The sequence below is a fragment of the Tupaia chinensis genome, unplaced genomic scaffold, assembly GCF_000334495.1.
Source record: "Tupaia chinensis unplaced genomic scaffold, TupChi_1.0 Scaffold000341_1, whole genome shotgun sequence".
NCBI classification, from domain to species: domain Eukaryota; kingdom Metazoa; phylum Chordata; class Mammalia; order Scandentia; family Tupaiidae; genus Tupaia; species Tupaia belangeri.
This window is the reverse complement of record NW_006159835.1, coordinates 2475967-2494507: the sequence shown is the minus strand read 5'-3', so window position 1 is coordinate 2494507 and position 18541 is coordinate 2475967. Positions and strand designations below refer to the sequence as shown.

At 41.6% G+C, this 18541-nt stretch overlaps 1 protein-coding gene across 1 annotated transcript in view; it reads right to left on the bottom strand.

Moving 5' to 3' along the window:
* Positions 1–13198: 13198 nt before the first annotated feature.
* The window catches only part of TMEM17 (transmembrane protein 17), a 7783-nt gene continuing 2440 nt past the window's right edge, over positions 13199–18541 (bottom strand). The window contains exons 2-4 of the mRNA XM_006152215.3: positions 14840–14943; positions 14376–14489; positions 13199–14142 (exon numbers count right to left, since the gene is read on the bottom strand). Coding sequence (XP_006152277.1) covers positions 13867–14142; positions 14376–14489; positions 14840–14943 — 494 coding nt within the window. The 3' untranslated portion in view covers positions 13199–13866. The remainder of the gene's footprint in view (positions 14143–14375; positions 14490–14839; positions 14944–18541) is intronic.

Here is an 18541-nt window from a genome sequence, read left to right as displayed (position 1 = left end):
TAATAACAAGTAAAATTAAGTAAATAATTATTTTAAAATACATTAAAAGGGGCCAGCAGGTGGAGTGGTATTTGCAGCACTTGACTCCCACATGGTCGACAGTGGTTGAAGTCCTGCATTTAGTGGTTTGCTTTCTCATTTTCCCTTTCTGTCTCTCTCTGGTCAAGTTAAAAATAAAATAATACTAAAAAATAAAATTAATGAAATAATTATTTTAAAATAAAAAGTAACACTACATTAAAAAACTTTATCTTAACTATTCTGGGGAACAGCAGTTAGCGTAATGGCTATGTCGCTTGACTCCTGTGTAGTCGACTGTGGTTCTAGTCCCGGACCCGGTGGCTTAAACTCACGACGGCATGTGTGCGTGTGTGCCCAAGATCCTGAGAGGAGAGTGGAGGAGAAGGGATTGCAGTGTGGCCATCCCTCCTCGGGGGTGATTTTTCACTTTCTGTCTCTGTCTCTCTCTTTCTGGCGAACATATGTGCCCTATAGTAAAAACCTCTCCAAAAAAAAAGCTAAAAAAAATTACTTATTCTGTAAGTATAAGACACATACACACACACACACACACACAGAGAGAGAGAGAGACAGATGGTACCCTCAAAAGGCTCTTGATGCCATCATCCATCCCTGGCCTCCCCCACCCTAGAAGATGGGCACACACCTGTACGGCACACCAGGGAGTTCTCTGGACTCGAACCAGCCATGCTCCATGTGGGTCTGCCTTGCAGTGATGCGTTTTACTGCTGCACCACCCTCAGGCCCCAACTTCTCATCTTTTAAAGATTACAATTTAAACACTTTGGATCATAGATTCATAGGGGTGTAAAGGATTCAAAAAGTTACGAGTTTGTGACAACAGTTTTATTTTGTAATTTTCCTAGAAAAATGAAAGTATGTGGGCTCCTCACTGGCATAGAGCCAGCAATGATTCAGTCTCCCTCATGGTTCTTCTCTGACCACGCCACATGACTGATTATTCTCCTCCTCCGTCTCCTTTGTGTGAGCTCTCAGTTTGTACCTCATTCATTTGTATTTGCAAGAATTTTGCTTTATAAAAACTACCTTTCAGTTTCATTCCAGGGGAAGAGGGAGAAGGCAGTGGCCACACATGTGGAGCTGCTTTCAGACTGGCTGCTTTCTGGCTCCAAAGGGGGCTCATGCTCTGGCCACTTGGCTGTTTGAATGGGGCAAAATCTAGTCTAATGCGCCCCAGAGTTCCCTGCACCAAGCACCCCTTATTACTTCTATTTTATAGCCCAAGTTTTAAAAAGTACTTACTTGACTGTAAGTCTCTTGAGAGCAGGAGTAGGGTCTTACGCATCCTAGACTCTCCAATGCTTGCCAAGCAATAGGACCAGAGTTAATCTGCAGAACTGAACGATGTTGCCAAACTTTGTGATCAGACGCCCCTCAGTGTGAGTCTCAGTTTTTTTTTTTTTTTTGGAGAGGTTTTCGCTATAGGGCGCTTGCGCTCGCCAGACAGACAGAGACATAGAGACAGAAAGCAAGAAATCACCCCCCCAGGGGAGATGGTCACGCCGCAATCCCTTCTCCTCCATTCTCCTCTCGGGATCTGGGCACGCACGCACATGTGCCCGGCGTGAGTTTTAAGCCACCGGGTCCGGGATGTGAACCGCGGTCGACTACATGGGAGTCCAGCGACATAGCCGTTACGCTAACTGCTGGTTCCCGAGTCTCTTACAGTTGTCAGCCATGGGATCATGGTTTTTAGACCTCTCTGGTACTCAGTTTTTCTCATTTTAAAAATGAGAAATGATATTGAAATAATTATAATACTCATATAATAATAAAATTAGTTTGATATTTTGGAAGGGTAAATAAGATAGGACATGAAAGCACTTAGCATTTCACGAAGACTTACTTCAGTAAATGGCAAGCCTTTTAATTAGTCTACCAGAGGCTTTCCCCATTAAAAAAATTAGCTAAATAAAAAAAGAATCAAAGCAAGTCATCTCTTTGCCAGTCAACTTTTCTTTTCTTTCTTTCTTTTTTTTTTTCATTTGATACACAGAGAGAAGCAGGGTGGGTAGGAGTACCTCTGACAGGGTCTCACCACATTGTGACTCTCTTCCCAGTCTTCCAGCCAACCAGGGCTGTGGGCACACCTGGACTGTTCAGGTCAACCTGGGATTCAAACTTGAGCCTTCCCATATGGCTCCAGTATCATGCAGTGGTGCCTACTGCCTGTGCTACCATGACTGGGCCCTGCCAGTCAACTTTGATCAATATCAAGCGACCAAGGTCAATGCTCTGAGTTAGTAATTCTAACCAAAAGCAAAATATTTGCACTTTTTTACTTGCTTAGGCTTTCCATACATTAATGTTATTAGTTTTTTTGTTTTGTTTTGTTTTTTTAAACAATGACAATAGCTCATGGACCCATTTTTACCACTTTCCTAAATCCCTAAATGATATCAACCTATCACAAGAGATTCTTTTGAAATGTGATTGAATCGTCTATCAAGTTAGCCCTCCCTCTCAGCTCTCTATCATTTTTAAATATGGCAACAATGCTTGCTAATTCTATTTAAATATATATACCGTTCCATGCCTACAGGATACAGTTTAAACTCTATCCTATTATATGAAATGTCTTCAAAAAGTCCACAGAAAATGAAAGACTATTATGAAAAAACTAAGCATATTTATTTCAGAAATTGTTTGCAGGCCAGCTCATAGTGGTTAAGGCAGCTGGATCCCACATGACCAGCTGCATGGTTCAAGTCCTGGACCTGGCAGCTTGAGAAACACACTGGACACATCTGTATGCATATCCAAAGTCCCTTGAGGAGAATGGAGGAGAAGGGATTGTGCCATGGGTGTCCCCCACCAGCGGGTACATTCTTACTTTCTCTCCCTCCCTCTCTCTTTCCAGCAAGCGCATGTTCCCTATGCAATTTAATTTAAATAAATTAGTAAATGTGCACCCTTAAAGGGTGCAACCTCTCAAATTAAAAAAAGGGGTGGGGGAGATTGCACCAAAATAAACCCATACTTCAATTCCATTTTTCCACATTTTTTTTTTTTAGTTTTCTTTAGGGTGTATGCATTTGAAGGAGACAGACAGAAAAAAAGAGGGAAAGTGAGAAATCACCCTGCAGGGGGTACGACCAAGCCACATTCTCTCTCTTTCATTCTCTTCTTGGGATTTTGGGCATGCATTTTCAAGGTGCCAGTCTGGGACTTGAAAGGCACAGTCAGCTATGTGGGATCCAGCTGTCTTAACCTCCATGGCCACCTGTTGGTTCCCATACATCTTTTTAAGTACCCATATATTACATAAAAGACTGATAACATCACAATGTCAGTCTGTTCTGCTTATCTTACCCCCTTCTTTAAATATCTTATATTTTAATGACACCAAACTACTTTTGGTCCTGTTCAGGCCTTATGTTGCTTTGTTTTCTTTTTTCTTTTTTTTTTTTTGTGTAGAAAAAAACAGAAAAATACATCATAACTTTTCCTTTTCGAAAACGCAATATTTTCAAATGCCTGTACCATTGGCTATGCTGTTCCATCTGTCTGAAAGATGATCCTACAACCAGACAGGATTCTTCTCTTCCTTTCATTTTCACGTAGTTCTATTACAAGACTATTGTAAGGCATTATCCTCACCTTAAATTTGTCTCCTGTGCTAAACCTTGGCTGGAAGGACAAGAGCACAGTCCTGTTTATATTTTCAGTCTTGGAGTGTCAAAGCATGAAAGATGACATATCGCTGGAATGAAATTAAGTTTACTCTGCAGAATAAAATCATAACATACTTAAAATATAAAGCATATCCCTGCTTTGTAAGTTCCAAGACAATCAACAGTTAACTCTCTAGCCTTTCTTAGCAAGGATTTATTGACCATAGGGAGCACGCATAACAAAAAAAAATTGTTTTTTTTGGAGAGGTTTTCGTTATAGGGCGTGTGCGCTCGCCAGACAGAGAGAGACATAGAGACAGAAAGCGAGAAATCACCCCCCAGGGGGGATGGTCACGCTGCAATCCCTTCTCCTCCATTCTCCTCTCGGGATCTTGGGCACACACGTACACGCGCCCGGCGTGAGTTTTAAGCCACCGGGTCCAGGACGTGAACCGCGGTCGACTACGTGGGAGTCCAGCGACATAGCCATTACGCTAACTGCTGGTTCCCAGCATAACAAAAATTTTGACACTTAATAAATTCTCATTCTTTTTAGGAATGCTACTGAAGCAAAGTCCTATATTCCTGCTCTCTTAGCGTTCATTTTAGTACTGACAGGCTCTTGTGAATCGAGCATTTATAAAATTATTAATAAGCTATAGCTTGAATATCAAACATTCTTCTCTTTTAGACTATAATATCAAGCAGTGTCTCCAATGTATTTTCAAACAGAGTATAAATAACTCAAGATCAGGAACTAAAAACCTTTAAAGATGAATCGATAATACCACTTTCCTATCAGCTAAATATAGAGCTGTTAGAGGTCTTAAAAATTAAAGACAAGGCCATTCTTGGTTGATTATTGTTTTTAGAAGTCTACATTTTTAATGTAACTGAGTGCTAAACATTTAGGTCTGCGTCACAATGAGGATGAACAGCTGAGAACGTATACACTGTGATTTATACTGCACTAGCTCAAAAAGCCCTTTCCCAACAAGGATGTTCAGCTCTGGAGCTTGTTCAGATTGAGCAGGTCGATAAGATAAATTTCCAGGTCGGCTTAGTTTCATAGAATATCCAGTACAGTCCATGCTGTCCTCTAGTGAGCATCTTGGTTTTAGGAGTTCTAACCTTTCCTGACTTTGAGTGAAATGATTATACATCAATGCCTAGCTTCATTTTCAGAAAGATGTAAATCTATCCATGCACCAAGATAAATTTAAACATTGTGGTTAAACCCGTATTTAAACACTAGGGCTTGAATGTTGTTAAATCTTTAAACATTCCAGATGAGTGTATGGGGGAGGGGGGATGGAGAGGATTTTTAGAATGATTCTTACAATGATTCTTACTTAAAATCCCAAGGTTAACCGTCTCTTAAAAAGACATAAAGACATATACCTCATAACAAATTGATGTTAATCGTACTTATAAAATACAACAGTTAAGTCTTCTGAAAAACCTTTTCTATGACCAAAATCTGACATTTTTACATGCTAGCAAATTTACAAGGTAAACGATTCTGTTTGCCTCATTGTTTTTCCCTCCATGCCTATTTTGGTATGTAAAAGCTTTATGTCAATTTACTTTTTGAGCCGTTTAAGACCAAACCAAATTATTCCTTCAGCCCATTTTAAACAATCCCTTAAAGACCTCTTTTTCTTGGCTATATTTCCAATCTTGGCTTATCACTATAATATTTCATGCTCCATGCTTCTGAAAAAATTCAATATTCAAGAACAAAGTAATCCAGAGCTTTACTTCATTTCAGTCTTTTTATGTCCTAGGGCTGTCCCAACTCAATGACCCAGTTTTTATTGTGTCACATCTCACTGTCTATTGCTGACTGTGACCAGCTTGCCTAATCCTTTTCCTATCCCTTATCAGTTTTCCCTTAATTCAAAAATCTTTATATTCATAGCTTTTAGGGCTTTTTCCTCCTCAGGAAACTCAATGTTTCTGTGGTAGCTACTCCAAGACAACTGGTTACCTAAAATCTGTAAGTCTTTCCTTATTGAAATGTTCATTATGCAATTTTTAGTATTGTGGTGGTGAATGGCAGAAAGTAGATATTAAAATTTGGCAATATGCATGAAGAACCCTGTAAAAATGTCCACACCCAAGCCAGTCATTGGCGTGTTGGTTAGGGTGGCTAGATCCCACATGGCCGAATGTCAAGCTCAAGTCCCAGACCTGGATTGAAAAACATGTCAGGCAGGGACTAGCAGTTAGCGTAATGACTATGTCGCTGGACTCCCATGTAGTTGACCGCGGTTCATGTCCCAGCCCCGGTGGCTTAAAACTCACACTGGGCGTGTGCGCATATGTGCCCAAGATCCCGAGAGGAGAATGGAGGAGAAGGGATTGTGGCGTGACCATCCCCCCTGGGGGGTGATTTCTTGCTTTCTATCTCTCTGTCTCTCTCTGTCTGTCTGGCGAGTGCACGCGCCCTATTGCAAAAACCTCTCCAAAAAAAGAAAAAGAAAAAAATCAGGCACATGTGTATGTTTGTACAAAATCCTAAAAGGACAAATGGAGAAGAGATTGTGGCATGACCATCCCCAATCAGAAATGTTTTCTTACTTTCCTTCTCACTCTTTCTTAGGTGAGTGCACGTGCCCTCTATCAAAAAATATATATATATATAACCTATGACCCAGCAATTTGACTTCTGAGAATATGGCTTATTAATTAAGGAGAATCATCAGGACCAGCAGATGGCGTAATGGTTACATTGCTGGACTCCCATGTAATCAACGGCGGTTCAAGTCCTGAACCCAGCAGTTAAACTCAAACTGAGTGCATGTACATGCATGCCCAAGATCCTGAGAGGAGAATGGAGGTGAAGGATTGTGGCATGGCCATCCCTCCTGAGGGGGAATTTCTCGCTTTCTGTCTCTCTGGTGAGTGCACATTCCCTGTAGCAAAAATCTCTCTCTCAAAAAAAAATTAAATAAATAAATAATTATCTAAGAAATGGAAAAAGTGAGGCCAGTAGGTGGTCTGGTACTAGACTCTGACAAGGTCAACTGTGGTTCAGTCCTGGGCCAGGTAGCTTGCTGTCTTACTTTCCCTCTTTCTTTCTCTGTGTTGCGCACAAGACCTACAGCACATTAAGAAAATAAGAAATTGGGACCAGCAAATGGCATAATGGTTCCATTGCTAGACTCTCATGTAGTCAAGCGTGGTTCAAGTTCTAGACCCAGCGGCTTAAAACTCATGCCGGCATGTATGTGTGTGCATGCCCAAAATCCTGAGAGGAGAATGGAGGAGAAGGGATTGCGGTTTAGCTGTTCTCCCTAGGGGGTGATTTCTCACCTTTTGTCTCTCTGGACAAAAGGTGAGAAATCACTTTTTTGCTATAGGACATGCCCTATAGCAAAAGTCTCTAAAAAAAAAAAAACCCACAATAACAACAAAAACCCAAGAAATAAAGTTAAATAATTTTTTTAAAAAAGAAATAGAAAAAGCTATATGTGTGAGAAGAGTATTACAATGTTATATATAGAAGCAAAAGAAGAAAACAACACAAATACCTAGCAATAGGAGAGAAGTTAAATAAATTATGGTCCACATACTAGACTGTGTAATTGTTTAAAGATGATGGTTATGTGATTATGTATAAACATGGGAACATATATAATGTTTTCAAAGCAAGGTGTCTGATCACAGCTAGGTTTTTCTTTAATTGTTTTAAAAAGATTTATTGATTTAATTCCACTTGTTGTTGTTATTATTATTATTATTATTTTTAATTTGACCAGAGAAACAGAGAAAGGGAAAGCAAGAAAGCAAGCTACCAGGTCCTGGACTCAAACAGTGGTTGGCTATGTGGGAGTGTCCAGTGTTTTAACCACCAAGACACCAGTTGGTCCCCCATAGCTAGGTTTTAAAAAAAAACATTTACAAGGGGACCAGCAGTTGGCGTAGTGGCTATGTCACTGGACTCCCATGTAGTTGACCGTGGTTCGAGTCCCAGATCCAGAGGCTTAAATTCACACTGGGCGCATGTGCAGGCATTCCCAAGATCCCGAGAGGAGAATAGAGGAGAACGGATTGTGACGTGGCCAACCCCCCCAGGGGGTGATTTCTTGCTTTCTGTCTCTCTCTTCCTTTCTGGTGAGTGCAAAAACCCTACAGGAAAAAAAAAAACCAAAAACCAAAAAACAAAAAACAAAAAAACTCTCAAAAAATTTACAAAGAAAATAAATTAAGGAAACAAGACATTTGCTAACAGTTGTCATTTTAGGATAGTGGAATTATAGATGATTTTTCTTTTTTCTTTCTTTCTTTTTTTTTTTTTTTTGAGAGTTTTTTTTGCTATAGGACACGTACGCTTGCCAGAAAGACAGAGAGAGAAAGACCAAAAGCGAGGAATCACCCACCCCCCCAAGGGGGATGGCCACGCCACAATCCCTTCTCCTCCATTCTCCTCTTGGGATCTTGGGAATCACGCACACATGCCCAGTATGAATTTAAGCCACTGGGTCTGGGACTCGAACCATGGTCAACTACATGCCAACTGTTGGTCTCGATGATTTTTCTTTACTTTCAAAATCTTGTGATTCTATTTTAAGTTATATAATCTTAACTGATTCAAACAATCATTTAAATCAGTTATATCAACTACATTTTAGACTGTTTAAAACAGAACTCTATTTAACTGTAAAAATAATCTAATACCTGGTGTAGGAGACCAATAAGACAGTATGTGATTTTGCTTACCATTATGGGTCATTTCTGAACGAACGAATTTAAAAAATATTCTCAGTACCTATTTTAGACTACATGGTTATTTTTAAAAACTTCAGTAGGTTCTGTTCAAGTTTATTTTACTGACATTGATTTTGTCTAGACCAGCTTATTCTTCCTTAAGTTCCTTCTTGAGGGTCCTATGGCCTACCTCTAGGCCATCCCTTTCCATCCATCTTTCACGTTGTCTTCAGAAAGATCTGATACCCCACTAATTAAACTACTTAAGGATTCAGAATATTGGAAGCTTGAGCTTAGCCTACTAGCACCTTCCAAGACTTTTTACCTTACTCTGAGCCATTTCTTCTCACGCCCTTCCCATCAGCTTCAACTGAATGTAATACCTGAAATGGTATTCACAGTTACTTTTTTTTCTGTTTCTTAACACTAAATACCCACTCATTCTACCAGCCTCCAGTGGTATTCTCTTTGGGAAGACTTTCCAGATCCCTCATCTCATTTCTACAATCCTGCAGTGCCCCACTACGCAGTGCCCACCATTTAGAGCCCCACCACACAGTGCTCATCATACAGAGCCCACCACGCAGAGCCCACCATGCAGAGCGTACCATGCAGAGCCCACCATGCAGAGCCCACCACGCAGAGCCCACCAGACAGAGCCCACCACACAGAGCCTACCACGCAGTGCCCACCACAAAGAGCCCACCCGCCATAGTGTCCACCATGCAGTGCCCACCACACAGAGCCCACCACAGTGCCCACCACAGAATGACGCCGATGAAAGGCTACTGTGCTAACTCTAGACACAGAGTCCTGGGAACACAGACGGCACGTGCACAGGAAGCCGAAGGTCTGTTTCCTGTCACCAGGTGGAAAGGCATTCAGTGCACCTCCCTAATGGAGTCACACGTTTCTACTTCTTATGGTCACTGTGCAAATGTTTCACCTCCCATATCAAATCATACTCCTGAGAACAGGGTACATCTTGTCTATGAACCTCCCGTTATTCCTTGCATGTACTAGGCATTTAAAGGTATGTTTAATTAGTAGATTTCAGTATCTTGATTATAGAAGCACACCTACTTTGTCTGTGATCAGAAAACGCCTCTGGAAGAAAAAAATATGTGAAAGACAAACATTTGTGAAGCTCAACATCTTCACTAGAAATTTCAGAATAGTGCTGTGAACCCTGGAGAGAAGGATATAATAGGAATTAAGGATGGACAAACATATTCAAACAAAATAAAGACATTCTAAACCCCAAATGCATTGGCAAGTAAATATCTTCTCTACTTCACTTTTCAGATACTTATGCAGGGAACCGGTATATTCCAATACAAGATAGCAGTTAGTAATATAGGGTAGTGGGGTAGGGCTGGCTCGCTGACGCAGTGGTAATGTGCTACTGAAGACAAGCCAGATCCCACGTGGTGACTGTGGTTCAGATCCCTCGCCCACTCAGCCTGAGACGCGCAGGGCAAGGAGCAAGTGCCCAGGATCTGACTGGGCAGAGGGCCAGAGGAAGGGAATCGCTCGCGACAGACCCTGTGGAGCTGCTTCTCTCAGATGTGCGCACAGACACTCTGTAATTCATAAAGAGAAAAATTTGTTTAGCCAAACACAAAAAAAAATGGTTTTATGTTTTAGATGAAAAACAAATTACTTGGTTAGGGTCTCAATTTACTTTTAGTGTCTCCCCTCCGCCTTACTAGATAGATAGATAGATAGATAGATAGATAGATAGATAGATAGATAGATAGATAGATAGAGACTTTTGCTATCCACTGCGAGTGCTTGCTGGAGAGACAGAGACAGAAAGTGAGAAGTCACGCCCCAGGGGGATGGCCATGCTGCAATCACAACCGCTTCTCCTCCATTCTCCTCTCGGGATCTTGTGCACACATGCACAGGCACCCTGCACCCTGCATGAGTTTTAATCCACCAAGTCTGGGACTCAAATGGTGATTGACTATGTGAGAGTCTGATGATATAACCGCTATGCCATCTGCTGGCCCCACTATATCTACATTTTAAGCGACATGTTTATTATAACAAAACTACTTGAAAATGTTGCTAAATCCATTTTCTCATCTCCTTAATTTCCTCTATAAATGTCCTTATTTTATATTTTCTTATGAAATCATCTACCTATTTCTATGTGAACAAGATGTAAACAAATATAAGTTTTAGAAAACTATTCAAGCAGAATTCTACTTTGAATTATACATTAATAGAGTCTAGGGTCCAGACAGTGATGCAACGATAAGACATGATGCTCTGCGAGGCTGAGCCGCATGGAAAGGTTCCAGGTTTGAGTCCGGACACCTCCCTGCATGTGCTGGGTGTAACCATGTGTCTCGGATCTGGGCTGGTTGAAGCTGACCTTAGGGCCATGTTGGGGTGCTGTCTCTCTATCTCACTCATGGAAAAAATAAACTTAAATAAATAAACAAATGAATAAAATATATACAGTATAGTTAGTGACTATCTTGGTATACAGGGGAAAGATTAATCAGTCACTGTTATGTGGGGAGAAATCTTTGGCTAAACTTTATATGTAATAATAAAAAGCAGAAATAAAAAAATCAGCACAAATAATTTGGTCGGGTGTAATTAAGAGTGAGCAGGAAGTAGACTTTTTTAAAAAAGAGATTTTTGCTACAGGGCCAAAACCTGTGTTCTCACCAGCGAGACAGAAAGTGAGAAATCACTTTCTGAAGGGGGATTGATCATGTCACAATCCCTTCTCCTTCGTTATCCTCTCAGAATTTTGAACACACAATGGTGTGTTTCAAGGCATTGAGTCCAGGACTCAACCTGCAGCTGGCCATATGGAGTTCAGAGACATAATCATTACGCCATCTGCTGGTCCCATGAAGACTTTTTTTTTTTTTTTTTTTTTAAATTAAGCAATATAAGGGCTAGCAGGTGGTATGGTGATTAAGGCACTAGACTTCCACATGGTTAACCACAGTTTGAGTCCCGGGCCTGGCAACTTGAAAATCATGCTGGGTGCATTCATGCCTCAAATCCCAAGACAATGGAGGAGAAGGGATTGTGAAGTGGGCATCCCCTCTGGGAGATTATTTCTCAGTTTCCCTTTCACAGTCTCTCTGGGCAAGTGCATGTGCCTGGTGGCAAAAACCTAACAAAAAAATAAAATTTGGGGGAACCAGCAGTTAGCGTAATGGCTATGTCACTGGATTCCCACGTAGCTGACCGCAGTTCGCGTCCCGGACCCGGGGGCTTAAAACTCACGCTGGGCGCGTGTGCGTGCGTGCCCAAGATCCTGAGAGGAGAATGGAGGAGAAGGGGTTGCGGCGTGACCATCCCCTCCTGGGGGGTGATTTCTCGCTTTCTGTCTCTGTGTCTCTCTGGGTCTGTCTGGCGAGCGCACATGCCCTATAGCCAAAACGTCTCCAAAAAAAAAAAAAAAATTTGGGACCAGCATTTGGCATAATGGCTGTGTTGCTGGACTCCAATGTAGTCAACCACGGTTTGAGTTCCAGACTGTCTTTCTGGTGAGTGAGTGCATAAGCCCTATAGCAAAAGAAAAAAAATTAAAAAACCTCTCCAAAAAATAAATAAAATTTAAGCAATATAAAAACAAATGATGCAAAACATGGAAATACTAAGATAAGCAGGAATTGTAGAAAAAGAACTGGACAGAATAACTACTGTCCCTTAGTAAAATATATTACTTACATTTTACTATTGAAAAGAGGAAAAACTGTGATGAAAAATTATGCCCTTATGCTAATCTAATCATCATTTAAAAATAATGTTTAGGGGGCTGGATAGCGATACAGTGTTAAAACACAATACTCCATAAGGCTGACTCACATGCAAGGTTCCAGTTCATGTCTGGAGACCTCCCTGAGCACGCAGGCACCATGGGGGCTGAAGCTGCGGGTGGATCCGCAGAGAGCGGATCCTCTGGGGGATGTAGCCTCTCTGTTCACTCTGTTCGCTCTCTGACTCTCTCAGAAATAAACCTAAAAAACATATAATGTTTAGGCACACCCAGACTTTGGTCTTAGCCACATTTTCTTCCATAGATTTCTATTAGAGGGGACATACTCATTTGGCCGTCCTTGCTCTCACTGCATAGTAACAGTCACCCTGGTCTGCAAATCAAAACTCATGTAAATTTAATGGATATAAAGCAGTCCCTTCCCCCCTTATACATAATAGAGAGTGAGGGAGGGGGAAAGAGACGAACACTCTCCACAGGGTCTGGTCACACGGCGATCCCCTTCCTCTAGCCCACCAGCCCACTGGCCCATGCCCAGTGCATTTCAGGCTGACTGAGTCAAGAATTCGAACCATGGTCACTTGTGGGATCTGGCCTCTCTGGAGCAGCACATCAATGCTGCATCCATTGGGTTGGGGGGCCAGCCCTGAAGCAGTTAGTACTTCAAGAAACAATGACCCAGTAGACGAGATCACCAGGGTTGATTTAATCAGACTGCAACAAAGAATTCTCTCTAGTCCCTGTTTGTCTCTCCTTCCTTCCCTTGTAACTCTATAATAAAAATAACAAACCATAGCCCCAAAAAAGCACAAGACAGGAATGATTTGTTGCTGATACTTTAACATAAATATTTTATAACTTATGATAAAAATACAGTTTGCATATCACCACCACAAATACTGAACATGGTTTTTATGATCATTACAATTTTATGACAAAAATATTTCCTAACTACCATGATAATCCACTCAGTTTTTCCTCTTTTTTTAAAAAAAAAACCTCACCAGAAGGTACATGTGCTCTAAGAGACAGAAAGTGGAGAGGGTGAAAGCACTCTCCCTGGGGAATGGTCACATCTTAATCTCTTCTCCTCCATTTCTCCCTCCTTTTGAGATTTTGGACACATGTGCACACACATCCAGTGTATTTTACAAGCTGCAAGGTCCACAACTTAATCCATGCTGTCAGCTATGTGGACTCCAGCTCCCTTAGCCACCAGGCCACAGGCTGGCCCTTCACATGTTTTTGTCTTAACCTCAGTATTAACAGGCTAAGGTCTCTAAGGTTAGAATGTGACCCTAGCAGACATCAAAATTTGAACTATTGGTTTATAAATATAGTCCAATAGTCAAGAATATTGATTAGCATTTCCATGTGCTTCAAGAAACATGGTCAGATACATAGCCAAAATATCGTTAAATGACAATAAAAAGAAATATACGTATTTCTAGTTACTACAGTAAAGCTAGTATGTGACAACCACTAATAGATTTCTACGCACCTGAAAAAGTCAACATCAGGAAAATAAACTTGGCAGCAGGGGGACACCTAGGTTGTAAGGTTAATTAATATACTGCTTTCAGGAGCTGTACAAAGTGACCATTGCCCTCAGTCTTAAAATCTTAAAGTATACAATTCAAAACAGTTCTTTTGTCCCTTTTCTCATGTTAGATCTCTGATGTCTTCCTAACTTTTGTAGTCTTCTCGGACAATTTTTTGGATTTTTCACTCAGCAGAACTGTGTCAAATCTCTTCTACACATGACCTCATTCTCCTTTCATCTCTATTCGCAGAGAGCCGGTCGAAGTCTTGGAGGTGGAAACGAGTTGCCAACTGATTGACCATTTTCCTCAAGGTAAGAAATGCTGAAACGACTTGGAAAGTAAGGAAGATAGTGAAGATGATATGTATTGCTTTCTCCAAGGGTAGATTTGTTAGGCCTTGATTGCAGAGCAAGAAAAGAATTAAAGGCAACTGTAACAGCAGACTCAAAAGCCAAAAGCCAGCCAACTCTGGAACCTGCGAGGACACACATCAAGAGTAATGAGGTCAGTAAGATACAAATTTTCTGTTGATCTAGATAAGCAAGTATTTGGCAGTACTCTGAACATACATACGGACGGACGCTGTGAGTAATTCAAAAGGAGTAGAGACTGTCCTATGCTCTTTTGCCACAGTTCATTACCTTTGACTTGTTATGAAAACCTACTGTGTTTATGTGTAGCACCGAGGGAAAGGGAAGAGCAGCCTACCTTCTCCTGTAGGTTCCCCATGTAGCCCAGATACAACCGGATGGCTTCGATTAAGGTTACTAGGATGATAACAGTGATCACAATGAATTTGTAGTAATCCGGCAAGACTGAATACTAAAGACAAAAACAGAACATGTCCATAAAAATCTCATGCATAGTAACACTGACCTCAGACAGATCATTAAGAGTTTATAATTTTCTGGGGCCGGCAAGTAGCATGGTGGTTAAAGGTGCTAGATTCCCACATGGCCGACCACGGTTCAAGTCTTGGACTTGGTGGCTTGCTTTCTCACTTCCTCTCTCTCTCTCTGTGTCTCTCTGATCAAACTGGAAAATAATAATGATAATAATAAATAAAGTTAAATAAAATAATTCTTTGAAATAAAAAGTTTATAATTTTTTGACAAGGTAACAGTCAGGGATGGGCAAAAGAGGCCTCTGCAGAAATAGAAGCATAGACTTACCTTCATCTGAAGCATCATAATGCAGCTCACCCACCAAAGTGGGAAAAAGTAAGTGTTAAAATAAAGTGACATTTGTAGTGCCAAACTGGAGACCATTTCATTATCTACAGAAGAAACAGAGAGAAAGAGAACAAACACTTAATTCTGGCCTGTGCCCTGTAATTCCTTTGTTTTTTAGAATTAGCAACTATAGTACTGACTCAATAAAATTCTCAATTTTAGGCCTACCTATAATTATTAACAGTAAAAGGAATATTCATCTTAATATCATTCAGTTCAAATATTGGCTACTTGGAGGTATGTTCCTTATTTTCCGACTACTTTATTATTTATTATTATTTTGTACTCTTTTTGCACGATTGCTGGTATGGATTAAAAGTGGAATTTCCATATCAATCCTACTGAACAGATAATAATCGCTGCCTCTTTCATAAGAGTTCTATGTGCAGAGCCTGTAAAATAACTGCATAAAATATGTAATAACAAATCTCTCACGTATCAATTAATATCATACAAGAACTAATCTTCCCAAATTGTAATTAAACATACCCTTCTTTTCAGCGTACCCTAGTCCTACCCATTCTCTATTGCTCAATTCAATGCTGCCTTTTCCATAAATCCTTCCTTGAGAATCACTCCTCTTACCCAAGGCAGTCTGATATACTGAAGAGATCACTGGTTTTTGAGTCCAAGTAAGTTCAGAACTCCCCAAATCCCTGTGACCTGAGGCCAGGCTTCATCTGTAAAATGTCAGTGTTAAAACTACCTCACAGGGGACCAGCAGTTGGCATAATGGCTACGTTGCTGGAATCCCAGGTAGTTGACCGTGGTTTGAGTCCTGGACCCAGTGGCTTAAACTAACACTGGGCGTGTGTGCATGCGTGCCCAAGGTCTTGAGAGGAGAGTGGAGGAGAAGGGACTGCAGTGTGGTCATGCCCCTTAGGGGGGTGATTTCTTGCTTTCTGACTCCTCTTTCTGTCTTTCTGGCGAGTGCACGTGCCCTATAGCAAAAACCTCTCAAAAAACAAAACCAAAAATAACTACCTCACAGGCTGTCTGTGAGGATTAGAAAGAAAAACACTCTCCATAGGCTGTTACCCCTTTCTCTAGGCTTCCAGCCTGCCAGGATCTTGGGCATGTCCCCATGGGCCCAGAGTGTTTTCAAGCAGACTGGGCTGGGGACTTGAATTGCCATTAGCACGTGGCTTCCAGTTCTGCAGTCTGGCACACTAACAGCTCTACCACCGAGGCTAGGCCTCCTTTCCTTTGATTTGTATAACAGACTCACTGTAATGGTCCATGTCCTACCCATATTTGAGACTTTTGTGGAACCTAGCGTCTTGCTTTACCCACAGTGAATACCAAATACACATAAGCAGAAAGAATGAATTAACAAAAGCATACCATCATAAGGACATAACCAGTGTAGCCATTTGTAACATATAAATTCCATTTAGCTAAGGATGCTTACATAATACCTTTCTTTTTTTTAAAAAAAAATTAAGAACTTTATTAACAAGTGCTTGCAGTTTGTTGACTTTTTTGAAAAAATCAAGTTGTAAAATTTTATTACAAATTAAAAATGAAGTTCTTAAAAAAATCTCAACTTGACCAGATATGAAACAATTTAAAAATCTTTAAAGGTGTATTGAGAAAACCAGGCTTTTTTTAAGAAAACACTTTTGTCATTACCAAAAAGAGACATCTTTAGGTAAAAATAATAAAAACCTCATGCTGCTTAGGGAATGCAGATAGTTCTAGTTATCTAGGCAAAGCAGGTAAGTGCTTGCAAGCAAGCACTTAAGGTCTTCAGCTCCAATCTTTTGTTTATTTCTTATTGCTGGAATTTCATATTCACTTCCTGTTGGATGACTAAACTAGATGATGGTAGAGATGGTAAGCCGGCATTTACTCAGCCTGGCCCTGCTCAGCCTCAGGAGCAGACGAATTCTCAGCTGGTGGATCGGCTGCTTTTGTCTCTTCGCCATCTTGAGGTTTAGGGTTCTCTGGGCGTCTGCGTGGGTAACTGAAGTTGTGTTGGTACCGACATTGAGGTGGCTGCTGACCTTGGGTCTCATCTCCTTGATTTTTCTTATCCTCTTCATTGCGTCCTCTCTGGGCTGTCTTTGGTGAGGAGGGCCCCTGCGAAATCGTGGTCTGTAACCCTGAGATATTTTGTCTCCCTGGTCTGCCTTGTTCTCCTGCCCCCTGATTGTCAGCACACCCTATCACTTCTCCCTGCACAAGAGGGTGGGAATACTGTGATTGACGCCCACAGGGTCTCCCCATGTCGTAAGGGGGGAACCTTCGCCAGCAGTAGGGCCAGCATTGTTGGGCCTGGCCTTTGGGAGCACCCTCCGATCCCTCGTTCTTTTCCCATTCCCCACTCTCACTATTCTGGTCATTTTGCTGGTAATTGCATGGAGGACCCCTATGACGTGGATAGTGTCTATAACGGTTACCATCTGCTTCATATTTACTGCCTTGAACTGGAGCTCCCCCAGGGCCTGTAACAACTGCTGCCTCCGCATCCTTTTCTCCTTCAACATCAAACTCATGGTCTCTCCATCTCCTATACTGCGAAGGTACTTCCTGGGGTTATTCTTTATGGCACTCTGGTCTACAAATACATCTTCCTTGGTGTCATTCCTGTTGATGAAACCATATCCAGTTCTTACATTGAACCATTTTACTGTTCCCAAAACCTTCGTTGTGATGACCTTCTTGTCCCTGCCGGCAAGCGCTGCTGATGTGAGGCCCCCGGGCCACCAGTGCCTGTGGCTTGCTGTTGGCAGCACTGAGGGCGGAGTCAGCAGGGGTAGGGGGGTGGCAGGCAGCTGCTGGGTCTCCACCTCGCTGCTCTTGGTTATGGTGGTGGTGGTGACTGGGGCCGACTGGGGCTGACTGGGGCCGGCTGCAGCAGCTGCAGCTCCTCCCGGGGTGTGATGATAACTAGGCCAGCAGCGGTGGTGGGGCTGCTCAGGGCTCTCTAGGGTCCACTCTCCGCTCCTGCTACCAATCAAACTCACATAATACTTTTTGCTTCCATGTAAAGGAGAAGGGTTTTAAATTAAGAATTTGATTTTTGAAATTGAGTCCTATAAAATACATCCTAAATTTGACTAAATTCTTAAGAACAAACACATGGGTCAACAGGTGGCATGGTGGTTAAGGGCACTGGACTTCCATATGGGCGACCACGGTTCGAGCCCTGGACCTGGCGGCTTGCTTTCTCACTTTTTTTCTCTCTCTCTCTCTCTTGCTCTCTCTCATTCTCCCCATCCCTCTCTGGTCAAATTGAAATAGATGAATATATAAAGTTAATAAAATAATTCTTTAAAAAAAGAGCAAACACATATTTTGAAATCAGTTCTTAAATGTGAAATTTTGGGACCAGCATTTAGCCTAATGGCTGTCGCTGGACTCCCATGTAGTTGACCGCAGTTCGCATCCCAGACCCGGTGGCTTAAAACTCATGCTGGGCGTGTGTGCGTGTGTGCCCAAGATCCCAAGAGAAGAATGGAGGAGAAGGGATTGCGGTGTGGCCATCCCCCCTGGGGGGTGATTTCTTGCTTTCTGTCTCCTGTCTCTCTCTGTCTGTCTGGTGAGTGCACATGCCCTATAGCAAAAACCTCTCCAAAAAAAAAAAAAGAGAGATTTTTACAAAGGCTCTAAAAGAAATCTCTTAAAAATATTATTTTT